The sequence below is a fragment of the Tyto alba genome, unplaced genomic scaffold (genome assembly GCF_018691265.1).
Source record: "Tyto alba isolate M040663 unplaced genomic scaffold, T.alba_DEE_v4.0 Super-Scaffold_32, whole genome shotgun sequence".
In the NCBI taxonomy this organism is placed as follows: Eukaryota; Metazoa; Chordata; class Aves; order Strigiformes; family Tytonidae; genus Tyto; species Tyto alba.
In genome coordinates, this window is record NW_024881307.1 from 7169889 (window position 1) to 7181662 (window position 11774).

Consider the following 11774-nt stretch of genomic DNA (forward strand, 5'->3'; position numbering starts at 1 on the left):
TGTAGCTGTAGGGTCTTAGAGACAATCTGGTTGATCTCTTCAACGCCCTCTCTGATGCCACGCAGCCTGCTGACCTCCTCCAGCAGCTGTCTGCTTGGCAGCACAGCTCCAAGACATGCATGACCACACACCTCTTGCAGGCTGCCAGCCAGGTGCACCAACCCCAGCAAGAGTCCCCACGCACTCTCTGCAGGCTCGGTGTCCTCCAGCATTGCAGGAAGAGTTGCTTCTGTGGCTGCTGGGGCCATGACCTTGGTGTGCCAAGGGCATGTGTGCTGCTCTGGAAAGAGGTGCTGGTGCTTTCTTTAAAACAAAGTGGAAAAAAAAAAAAAAAAAACAAAACACCTTCCTGCACAAGCTGCTGCCTCTGTAAGCTGCTCTACAATACCTGTGAGCTGAGCCTGGCCATTATATAGGCTTCACCCTTGCACTGCCTATGGAATGCTGGCCCCTCCCTAACCTGGGTTCAGCTGGAACAGGGGCTTCAAGCACTCCTTCTACAGGGGCAGCTGGAGCTTACTAGAAACTTGACAGAAGTTAAGGTCTCCTGAGGCCCTCCTTCCTTATCCTTTCCTTATCCTCTTCCTCATCCTCTTGCTCATCCTCCCCAGACAGCAGCAGGCACTTCCATGTTCCTCAGCAGACCCCCAGTGATCCCAGTGTCCAGAAGACCGAGAGCGTCTCAAAGAAAGCAGAGCCCAGAAACTGCTGTGCCAAGTGCTATGTCTATGGCTGCCTCTGTTAGCTGTGGTCCCTGATACAGTGATAGGGAACAGAGGATGCTCCCAGCCCCCACACACCTCCCCTGGCCTCGTCTCAAGAAAACTAATTTTCCTCCTCCCAGAATAGACAGCGCCGGCCATCGATCTCCTCTGCGGCATTGTTTGCCCCTGGGCGGCTCTGCTTACAGAAAAGGCCATCGTCAACCCAAACAGACACTTCCGCTGTAACCTAATCCTGCAGCTGAGGCTGGGAAGAGGAGCCTGCCAGATGGCTAGCAGAGCCCCTCAGTACCCCAGGGGCGAGCTTCATGCCTGGTCCCAGCACCTCCACAGGCCCCTATAGGTGTGGGGTGGCCCTTAGCACTGCTGGACTGTGCATCCCTCCAGTCTCACACAGCCAGGCAGGTTGCAGTGACATGCCCTTGGCCCCAGGCCCCTGTGTGGTCCCCGGTCCCTGGGTGGGAAGCTGTGGGGCGGTGGGCAGCCCTCTCTGAGGGTGGCACTGGCCCCTCCGCAGGGGCACACAGACTGGCCCCAGGTCTGCTGCCAGCCCGCCCCAGCTCCCAGCCACAGCAGGTGAGCAGGGCTGCAGGGTTTGCTCATCATGGATGGGCACAGCCGTAGTCCTTGGGGCTCCATGCAGCACGGCTTGGGGGGCAGCAGGAGCTGGGCGAGGGGGGAGGTGGCTGTCTAGCTGCGTAAGGGGGGGGGTCCCAGGCTGGTGAGCGTGTGTAAGGTTTTGCTGGCATGGCCAAGAGAAGAGCCCAGCCCAGCTGCCACCCCAAGGCCGTGCAGAGCAGCGGTACCCACCCCGCTCCCGCAGCAGGACCCGTTAAGGAGTTCGGCCCCTGGCCAAAAGTCCCCTCCCTGGCTGGTCCCCGCAGGGACCTATTTTGGGCAGGAATGAGGAAGCTCTTCATTCCCCTGCTAAAAATAGGGACCTTTCTCAGCGGCGGGTCACCGCGTTCACACTGGAGCGCGGGGCTGACGGGGCGGCAGGCAGGAAGCGGGGAGGCCCGTAAGCCCCCTCCCACCGCCTCCGCTCCCCCGCGGCGCCGGGCCGGGGTCCCTGCCTTGTCCCGGGGCAAGCCCGCGCCCGCCGGGGTGGCCCTCGCGGCAACGGGACCCTCACGCCCCGCAGGGCGTCGGCCCCCGCCGTCGCCCCGCAGGGAGCCCGGGCCCCTCAGCCGGGGGGTTGCTCCGCCGGCCCCGCTCCCCTCCGGAGGGTTTGGGGAGGCTGCGCGGGGGACTGTCGCTAAGGGACGCCGATGCCTCCATCTAGTGGCTACCGTTGGCCCTGCTGCCGCGGGCGGTGGCCCACCCACGGCCCCTCCCGGCCGGCTCCCGCGGGCCCCCAGCACCCCGGGAGCAGCCTCCCAGAGGGGTGCCGGCACCCCGGCAAGGACCTGGCGCGCAGGCAACGGGCGCACACGCAGCAGGCACACGCGTGGCTGAGTGAGCCCTTTATTGAGGGTATGGTCGAGGACCCGTTTACTGAGGGTGAAGGAGGCACCGGGGCGGCCGGAGGGCAGGGAGCGGGGGTGACGGCAAGGGCGGCTGCTAGCCCTGGGGCATGCCAGGGTCGCGGCGGGACCGGGACGGGCCCCTTGCCACGCCAGCGGCCAGGCAGCCCGGGCTCGCTCGGCGCGTGGGGACAAGCTGGCAGCACGGGCCGGGACGCCGTGCCCATGCTGGCGGGGCTACGCTGAGTGCCAAGGCGGCTATGGCGAGTAACATACGACATCCAGGTTATTGTGGCTCCCCGGCGCGGGCCTCTTGCCCCAGAGCTGGGTGCCTGAGATAATACTTAGCTCTTATGCAGCGCTGCTGAAGGGATGCTCCCTGGCACCCCCGGGGTGGCAGAGGGGCTGTATTCCTGCCCTGCGCTGGGTGGCAGCAATGGAGCGGGGCAGGGGTCCCAGTGTCCCGGCTCCCACGCGGCCGGATCCCAGCCCTGCTCTTCCCAGGGTGCTGGTGGCTGGGAAGGGGCACGTGCCCTGGCCCCGGCCACAGCCGAGGGCAGGCTCAGGCGAAGACAGCGGAGTTTTGCCAGTAGGAGTAGACGAGGAAGCCAGTAAAGGTGCTGTCTGTCTTGACGCTGGCGTAGAAGCCGATGTAGTCCCCCACGCCCACTTGCACCCACACCTCGTCCTCAGGCTCCAGGCGGACCAGGGCCCCCCCTGAAAGTGAGGTGGGCTTGGGCCAGTTCCCGTAGTACTGGAAGAAGGAGGCGATGGACTGGCCGTTCTTCATGATGTCAAACTGGAGGCTGGCACGGTAGACAGTGGCATGGACAGCGAAGTAATAGAGGCCGGGCACCTCGCAGGTGAACTTGCCTGTGGCGGGGTCATAGTGGCCCTGCTCGTTGATAAGCACCACGTCGAAGCGGATGGGCTGGTCGGCCAGTGGTGGGCTGCGCGACTCGGAGCGCTTGGCGCTGAAGGCCGAGCGGGGGGCCACTGCGCACTCACCCTGCGCCCCCTTCTCACCGTGCATGCCATCCACGCCGGGGTTGCCCACCTCCCCGCGGGGACCGGGTGCTCCTGGGGCAGGCAGGAGGGGGACAGGGTTACCTCTAAGCCACCACCACCAGCATGGCCCCCTGCCCAGCCCCAATCCCACCAGGTTTACAAGCCTCCCACAGGATGCGGATGGTGAATACCCGCTGTGGCCAGTGCTCTGCCTGGGGAAGCAGCTCAAGCAGGGAGGGCTAGGTGCATGTGGCAAGCGGGCACAGTGGAAACAGAGAGTTGGAGAAACCCCCACATGCTGGGAGAGACCCCAGCCCAGGAGCCAGGGCGGGTGTGATGCAGCCGTGTTCTGGGGACAGCTTGGTGGGCCCTCCTAAAGCGGGAGGTGGCAGAGTAGGATGGCAGCAAGGATGGGGAGAAACGCAGCTTTGCCATTGATGGGGAGCTGCTGCTTGTTGCAGTAGCACAGGGTCACAGGCAGGACCGGAGGGGCGGTGGTGGCATGAAAGGGGCACGTTTGCAGGATTTGTTCTTGGTTTGGCAATGTGGGGCTGTGCCAGCACCCAGGGTTCACCCCCTGGCATGAGGGCTTTCCCCACAGGCAGGGCAGAGCAGGTCCCCCTCCCTGGCCAGGATGTCTCCTTTCTTACCAGGAGGGCCCATCTCGCCCTTCTCCCCCGGCATCCCCATCGCCCCGTCCCGGCCGTCTCGTCCATCTCTGCCCGGCAGACCTTGGCCCCCATGCAGGCCTGGGGTTCCTGGGATGCCTGGCTGCCCTGAGCACAGCCCAGGGATCTTGTTGTCTTCAATCTGCAAGGAGCTGGTGATGAGCCCGAGGAAGAAGAGGAGGAAGAGCTGCTTCATCTTGTCTGTCGTGGAGCAGCTGGAAGGGGGTAGAAAAGGGTAATGGCTCTGGAGACCTCAGTGAAGAGGGCTGGGAAACGGGCTTGCAGTGCTTGGCTGGGAGCGGGTGCAGGGAGTTCACGGAGTTCCTCCCTTCTTTCCCCTTTGCCTTTCCGGCTGCTCCCCACAGCAAGGCCTAACTGCTGGTCGCACCTGCTGCTGCATCCCCATTGCCAGATGTGCCACCCCATCGTCCCACAGCCCACTGGCATGCCCTGCCATGGGACAGCTCATGGGGGTGCCAGGGCGAGGGAGCTGGTGTGGGAGCTGCGGCACGTGCGGGAGGCAGGAGCTCTGGGTGTGTGGTTGGGGGACGTTTGGGGTGGGAGCTGCTACATCGGTGGCGTGCCTGGCTACGGGTGTGCGTGGGGGTGCTGGCAAGGGACATCTGGAGTGACAGCTGGAGGATGGCAGGCGAGCTGCGAGTCGTGCGTGGGGTGGGGGTTATTGCATCCGGGCAGTGCGTGGCAGGGCAGCAGCTCAGGGAACGCGGGGCTGCGTCACGACCCGGCCCTTGGCAGCATCCCTGCTGCCGGCGGCTTTGCTCTACTCCTGGCCGGCTGGCTGGGGCACGGCTGGCTGGGGCTGCAGCATCCCCGGCTGTGCCAGACCACCACGGTGCTGGGGATCACCCTGCTGCCCAAGCTGCCCCCAGACCTTCCCACATCAGCGCAGCGAGAGCGGAGCCCCGCAGCTGGCGCTGGCCCCCTCCCTGTGGCCTTGCCCTGGGAAAGCTGCTCTCTTCCCCCTCCTGGACGCGACAGCTGCAACAAAGAGGAAAAGGAGGAGAAAAGTGTCTCTCCTCCGCCCAGGCACCAGAGCGAGGACCCCAGTGAGTCCCAGCTCCCCCCGGCATGGGGCAGACAGAGCTGGGTATCCCCACTCACTGCGATCCCGCGGCTCCTGCCCCGGCGCCTCGCTGCTCTCTGGCGTGGAAAGGCTGCGGCTCTTCCTGACCACTTCGCGCTGACGAAGGCCCTAGGAAAGGCAGCCTCTCCACCCCACCCCCTCTCCTCCTCACGTCTCTCCTCCCAAACTCCAAAGGAAATCAAGGGCCTTGGGAGCCAAAAGCTACAAGACAAGGGGAAAAAGAAAAATAATCCCATGGTGTCAGAAGTGCTGTAAGCAGGGGGAAGGGAGCGCAAGACAGTCTGACAAAGGGAGAGGAGGCATGGGCTGCAAACCACCTCGGCTGAACACATCTGGGCATGGGTGGGCAGCAGGACGGAGGGAAGGGAAACAAGAGGAAACAGGCAGCAGAGAGAAAGCTGAACAAGGGAAAGGCCAAGGGAGGGAAACCCAGCAAAGGCAGGCAGGGTTGGAGCAGCAGAAGGAAGAGGGAGCCCTCGGGGCTGCCCCTGGCAGCGGGGCTGTGGCAAGGAGGGTGGCAGTGCACACACAGGCTGGCAGTGCCAACTCTGGGATCACTTGCGGGGAGCTGCAGGAGCCAGCTTGGGGGTGCCAGGCAGGTGGCAGTGAAGGCAGGGCAGCGCTGTGGCCATGCCGGGAAGCGGGGCTAGCCCTGGGGACCGCGGAGCATGCAGCAAAGCTTTCAAAGGCACTCCCAGCTTCCCTTTAAACTTGCTCCAGCACCGAGTGCATCCAAGGGACACCGTCAGACTCTGAGCGGTGGGGCGGTCCTGGGACTGGGGGGAGTCCCCATGCTCTGCAGCCAGCTTCCAGCAGCTGGGACATGCAGGGAGCGACGGAGCTGAGCGCGGGAATAGTGGTACCATACTGGCTGCAAGGGCAGAGTGGTGCTGACCCGAGTGGCTCTTGCTCCCAGTAGCCCCAGCCGGGCAGGGGATTTTCCCATGCACTCTGGCTGGGTGAGGGCAGTGGGAAGCATGCTGGTACTGTTGGCTTTCTGCTCCCTGTGCCAGTTCCCTCAAGGGTATGGGTGATATTGCAGGCTGAGCCTTCCTGCCCCGTATGTCTGGGGCCAGGCTGAGTGCTGGCAGGGAGCTTCCTGGGTCCTCTCTCCCAAGGTGTGAAGAGGCTGTTGGTTTTGGCCAGTTGGGAGCTGGTTTGTGGCCACAGGGTGTTGCCAAGCCTGTGGCCACCAGGGTGGCCTGAAGCCAGCACAGACAGTGCAACCAGCAGGGCCACAGTCCTTGATGGGGCAGGATCCTGTCCCTGTACCATGGGCTGCCAGCCTGACCTACTCTGAGACCCATCCACCTCCCTGGGGCCCTGCTAGCCCCCCCAGCCCATTGAGGGCCCAGACAGTAGCCCAATCCTTGCTGCAGACAGGCAGTCTCCCCTGTGCCTCTCCATTCCTGCTCAGACCCTCCACCCTGGTGCTGGCTTCCCTCCCTTGGATCATGCCTCAGAGTCCCCTAGGATCTGGCAGGACCCACACACAGACCCTTCCCAAATGAGCCATGTTTCATCAGGTTTGTCAGCTGCTCATACTGTTTATTCTGCTGGCTTTGGGGCTGTGGGAAATGGGCAGCCCTGGGCTCTTCTGCCTGCAGCCTGGCTCACCTCAATGCAACCTTGCTCCATTTGGGGAGCATTAACTCTTCCCCTGCTAGGCTAGTAGCTGCCCGAGGGCTGTGGGAAAGAGGTTGTGCACAGTCTGGAGAGGCTGAAAGGGAGAAGTGGGCTGGGAACCATGCATAGCTCTGGTCAACATACCTGGGATTGGCTGAGGATGGGGAGGTAGCGCCCGACCCTCTTGCCACTGTCTTGCTGCTCGGCAGGGGGACTTTGCACAGTGTCCCCAGCACAGCTCCAACCTGTGGGCACAACTCCTCCAGCACAAGCCTTTCCTTGTAGCAAGGATGAGAAGGGGCACCTGCTCTGTAGGGACTTGGTCCTGTAGGCAAGCGTATGGCATGCAAGCACTGAGCTGAGCACTGAGCAGAGGGGCTGACCTCAGGGCAGGTGAGGAGCCAGGCAATGGGGTGCTGCTGATGGGGGCCACCACAGCAGCTGGGCATTTGCAACAGGAGGAGGATGAGAGGGACATTTGGGGTGGGGGAGCAGCTCTGGGCAGGCTGCTTCAGACTCTGCTCCTCTTCTCTTGCTGGGTCAGGGCTGGAAGCACTCTATGGGGTCATTTGAGTCAGGCAGGATATTGCAGTTGATGGGCCAGAGAATGCCGAGGAGGCCAAGGGACTGCTGGCACTGCAGCTCAGCAGCCAAGCACACAGCTTGGCAGGGCTGCAGGACACCCCCGTCTGGGACACACTTGGGCACGAAGAGGCTGCAGATAAGGAGGCGGAGGTGCTGGTAGCAGGTGAGCTCCATCAGCATCTGCAGGAGAGTGGCAGTGAGCGTGGCACAGCAGGCAGACCCATGTACAACCCCCAGATGACTCACCTGGTAGTCCTGCAGCACTTCAGAGGCTCCCTCCTGGTCTGGGATGGCCAGCCAGATGTTGGGGAAAGAGGTGGCATTGTAGCCCAGCCCCAGGCACATCTCCACTTCCACGGGCTCACAGACAGACCCTGCCACAGGACAAGGTGCTTCAATTTTTATAGCAGCAGTGATGCCCACCAGGTGTGCCTCGGGCAGATGTTAGCCGTGGGGCAGCTGCCAGCTTGTCTCCCAGGCCAGGAGGGCTTGGGGGGGCTGAGTGCTAAGTGGGGTGGCACTCACTGAAGGCTGGATAGGAGATTCCAGTGCAGTTCAGCTCGTCGGTGCCGTCAGGGCAGTCGTGCCAGCCGTCACACACAGACTCCAGCACCCGGCACTCACCATTTGCGCAGGAGAATTCTGTGGGGCTGCAGGTCTCTGTAAGGTGAGAGGAGCCAGCACAGCAGGGTATGGGCTTGGGCACAGGCAGAGAGCAGGCTGGCCATGGCTGGGAGTCAGCCTGTTTCCATGCTGACCACCCCGGTCTCCACTCTTCTTGGTCACTGGCCAGGGATCATCCAGGTGAGTGGTCGCAGAGCACTGCCACCTGGCACCTGTGGCTGATATATGACTATTGACGGCCCATCTTAGGGGGATCCCAAATTCCCTGGGTTATTTGGGGGGCAGCCGTCAGGGGATGGATTGTGCCTCTCTGCAGGTGATCCCTGCTAGGCCACATTCCCATGGCTAGGATGAATAGGGCTGTAGGGTAATTTAGGTGAGAAGAAACCCCAGGGGCCTGTAGTCCAACCTCCTACTTCAAGCAGGGTCAGCTTTGGGGTGAGAGCAGTTCTTTCCAGGGCTTTATCCAGTCTGCCTCGAACACCCCCAAGGACAGTGACTGCACAGGCCCCCTGATCAGCCTAGCCCCCTGCTTGGCTACCTACTCTCTGTGGCATTGTGGGCTTGGTAGGTGGCGAAGAACCCATCGTCTGCTACTCCCTCGTCTGCCACGAAAAGGATGGTCATGACATGGCGTGAAGAGGTCAGGGTGGGTGGCAGCTGGTGGCCGCAGAACCTGCCGGTGCCATGGGGTTGAGGGACGGAGTCAGGGTGGGCAGGGGGGCCAACCGGCACCTCCCCATACCCTGTCCTCCAGCAGCTCCTCCTCACCAGCCTGCCCTGTGCTTCAGTTTCCCCAGCTGAGCCACAGGAGCCCAGTGTACCCAGACTGGTGCAGCAAGGGCCGGAGATATCAGGGCTGTGTCTGTACCTGCCCATGAGGCTGGCGGCCCCTGTGCCTGCGCTGTCGTGCACCTCCACGAAGTCGAAGCTGCAGTCCTCATGTGACTCCAGGCTGAAGTTGTGGAAGTGCAGGTCGATGACATGGCCCATGGGCACTGAGATCTGCCAGAGGCACAGCTGCAGGGCAGGGGGGCACCCATGAAACCAGGCAAGGGCACCCCCAGCTCTCCCTGGTGAGAGGTTGCCTTCCTCCCTGCCCACCCTCACCCTGCTCCCTCCTCCATCTTGCTGTCATCCCTTCTCTCACCTGCTGGTGCGGGTATGGCTGGGGATGGCTCGGGGTGGAGAAGTGCCCCTCCAAGGCAGTCAGCACCCCCCCGCACTCTGGAGGGACACACACACATGCAGCTTTACCCTGTGCCCCTCTCCCTTCACTCCATCTCCCTGCTCCCCCACTCCTGCCTCCCACTGCCCATTGCCGTGCCCTCTACCTGGGTGCCACGGGGGCTGTGGGCTGCAGGTGGGGGGGCTGACCCACCTTTGTGTTTCAGGCTGCAGTTGGCCTCGTCGCTCTTGTCCGTGCAGTCGTGGAAGCCATCACAGATGAAGCCCAGGTGGAGGCAGAGCCCCTGGTCACAGAAGTGCTCATCCCAGGCACAGCTCTCTGCGGTGCAGGCAGAGGCAGTCAGGCTGGTGGTGGCATCCCCCTGACCCAGCGCCCTGGGTGTTATGGGAGACCCTCCAGCACTACCCACTGCCTGCCTGCAGTGAGGAGTTCTGGTAGTGACCGGGGACAGAGGTACTCACTCTCACTGGGGTCCACGGCACGGTAGTGGGCACTGAAGCCCTGAGCACCCACACTGCTGTCAGAAACGAAGGTGACACGCAGGTGGTTGGAGTTGGTGTTGAAGGTTGGGGGGGCCACGTTGCCGCAAAACCTGTGGGCACAACAAGGGGCGACGCTGCCCATCCCCAGAGTTGCCGCCCCTTCCCCACTGTACCACCAGGCTCCCTGGGTGTGAGGGGTCCTACCTGGTTGGGCTGCCCCGAGCTGGGGCAGGATCCACCCCACCAACCCCCTGCTCTTCATAGAGCTCCACACGGTCGAAGAGGCAGGAGGCAGTGCCCTCCACGCTGAATGTCTCCATCTTCAGCTGGATGGTGAGGCCAGAGCCCACTTCGATGTGCCAGATGCAGAGTGTGTCGGGCGGGTAGGAGCCGGGGTAGTTGGGAGAGCTGAAGGAGCCCTCGGGGCCATGCAGAGTCCCGCCACAAGCTGCACAGGGCAGCAGTGTGGGCATGAGCTAGCGCTGCAGGGCACCACCATCCTGGCACACCGCCCCACACGGGACTTACCTGGTGCTGCTGTGCCGGCTGTGGGCAGCCAGCTCTGGGTTGGGGTGGCAGCTGTTTTGGGTGCTGGTGGGTCCCTTCGGGTGGTGTCAGTGCCACGGGCGGGCAGGGCTGTGGCTGGGGTGCCGGGTGGCTGCAGGGACATCAACTCTGTGCCCAGGGAAGAGCAGGGACAGCTCAGACCCAGCTGGGAGAAATGGCTGTAGTGCAGGGAAGGAGCTTAGGAAGCCTACCCAGCCCCATGTCCTGTGCTCCCACCCTACCCCACATAGGTGTGGATCCCAGGGAATCCCACACAGCTCTCAGGGCCCAGCAACCTTGCCACATCCCAGGGAGGTGGAGATCCCTCTTGCTGCTGTGCATGGGGCTCTCTCTTCCCACAACGGGAAGACCCTGGGAGGTCCTGTGTAGGATGAATGCCCCCTCTGTGCCCCTCTCCCCCTCTGAGCCAGTTCCATGTCCCCCACCCCACGGTCACAGCTTGTCCCCCAGCCCTCCTTGCTCCGGCACTCACGGTGGATGACAATGCCCATCAGGAGGGCGATGAGGAAGAGGAGGACGGCGCTCATCAGAGCCACACAGAGCCAGGTGAACTTGCAGTCGGCGCGGTACTGCCAGCCTGCCTGGCCCCAGAGCTGCTGGCCTGCAGGAAAGTGAGGCAAGTGGGCAGAGATGGGGTGCTGCTAGCTATACCCCCACAGTGTCACCTTCCTGCACCGCTGGCTGAGCCCCGGCTGGGCACATCCCGACCTCTGGTCCTCAGGGTCCTAGCAGGTCCCCTGAGCAGCCCCAGAGCCCTGCAGGGAACTTGCCCCACCACCCCACGCCCAGACCTGCAGCTGCTCCTGGCAGGGCTGTGGCCAGCGGCATTGTACAAACCCCCAGGCTGATACCGAGGCCATCCCAAGGGGTCGCGGGGCTGGTCCTAGCCTCATCTGGTGTGTGCTCGGTGCTTGGTGCTGCCTGGGGCTCTTCACCCTCGAAGACGGGGTTGCAGAACTCGGTCTGCAGGAGAGTGAGCGCGGTTGGCACCGCAGGGAGCATGCTGTGGGGACCCACGGGTGGCTAGGTGGGGATCCTAGGTGGCACCCATACCCCCAGCCTTACCTTGCTGTGGTCCAGAGCCTCGGGGCAAAGCGTGATTTCGGTGAAGTCTTTCATGGCGACAAGCAATTCCCAGCACAACCTGGCTAAAAGCCTCCCCAGCGTGTTCCAGCCCCCAGCACAGCTGCCTGCCCCACCACCCACTCCTCCTTGGCTGCCCCCATTGGCCCCAGGGCTGTGTGGGGACCCCCGCTCCACGCACCGGGGCAGAGGCAGTGCCAGCTGTGCCTACACGTGCCGCCCCAGTGCTGGACCCCACAGAACCTTGAGGGCCATGCCTGCCACACTGCAAGTACGGGGAGCCCTGGGGAGGCCAGCAGCCCCAGTCCCCTCTGCAGGCCCCTTCCCCCTCGTCCTGTTAATCCAGCTCAGCTGAGGATGCCGAGGTCAGGCTCTGGCAGAGAGAACCAGCGTCTTAAAGGGGAAGGTGTGCTCGCACCCACCCCACTGGGGGACTGTCTTGCAGGGGGACCCTGCTTTTGCATGCACAAAGGCACCGCTGGTTTGCCAGCTGCTGCTGGGCTCCCCACTAGCATGAGGCAGCACTGAAGGGCCTGCGTTGGGGAGCCCAGGCTGAACGTGTCCCTCCTTCCCCCACGCCTCCCCGGCCCTGGGTGCCTGAGCCCCAGCACCTGCATTCCTGCTGCCCCTTAATGCCTCAGTGCCCGTCTCC

General features: G+C 63.4%; 2 protein-coding genes across 2 annotated transcripts; both read right to left on the minus strand.

Annotated features, from left to right (window-relative positions):
• Positions 1-2170: 2170 nt before the first annotated feature.
• Positions 2171-5094, minus strand: C1QTNF5 (C1q and TNF related 5). Its single transcript, XM_032998230.2, has 3 exons — positions 4984-5094; positions 3844-4076; positions 2171-3265 (listed from the first exon to the last, which is right to left on the minus strand). The coding sequence occupies exons 2-3, from the start codon at positions 4055-4057 to the stop codon at positions 2748-2750; spliced, it is 732 nt and encodes a 243-aa protein (XP_032854121.1). The 5' UTR covers positions 4058-4076; positions 4984-5094; the 3' UTR covers positions 2171-2747.
• A 1450-nt stretch (positions 5095-6544) lies between these two features.
• Positions 6545-11417, minus strand: LOC104364115 (membrane frizzled-related protein). Its single transcript, XM_032998248.2, has 13 exons — positions 11105-11417; positions 10891-11002; positions 10512-10640; positions 10001-10147; positions 9677-9920; positions 9452-9582; positions 9183-9308; positions 8952-9028; positions 8673-8821; positions 8347-8477; positions 7703-7837; positions 7424-7551; positions 6545-7357 (listed from the first exon to the last, which is right to left on the minus strand). The coding sequence occupies exons 1-13, from the start codon at positions 11156-11158 to the stop codon at positions 7133-7135; spliced, it is 1788 nt and encodes a 595-aa protein (XP_032854139.1). The 5' UTR covers positions 11159-11417; the 3' UTR covers positions 6545-7132.
• Positions 11418-11774: the final 357 nt, after the last annotated feature.

What these genes read in the sequence shown, in the direction of transcription:
- C1QTNF5 (XM_032998230.2), bottom strand. Translation starts at nt 4,057, where the DNA reads ATGAAGCAGCTCTTCCTCCTCTTCTTCCTCGGGCTCATCACCAGCTCC. An exon ending in GGGCGAGATGGGCCCTCCTG is followed by an intron (nt 3,266 to 3,843) that starts GTAAGAAAGGAG and finishes TGCCTGCCCCAG; the next exon opens with GAGCACCCGGTCCCCGCGGG.
- LOC104364115 (XM_032998248.2), bottom strand. Translation starts at nt 11,158, where the DNA reads ATGAAAGACTTCACCGAAATCACGCTTTGCCCCGAGGCTCTGGACCAC. An exon ending in AGCCATACCCGCACCAGCAG is followed by an intron (nt 8,822 to 8,951) that starts GTGAGAGAAGGG and finishes CCTGCCCTGCAG; the next exon opens with CTGTGCCTCTGGCAGATCTC. An exon ending in AATCTCCTATCCAGCCTTCA is followed by an intron (nt 7,552 to 7,702) that starts GTGAGTGCCACC and finishes GTCCTGTGGCAG; the next exon opens with GGTCTGTCTGTGAGCCCGTG.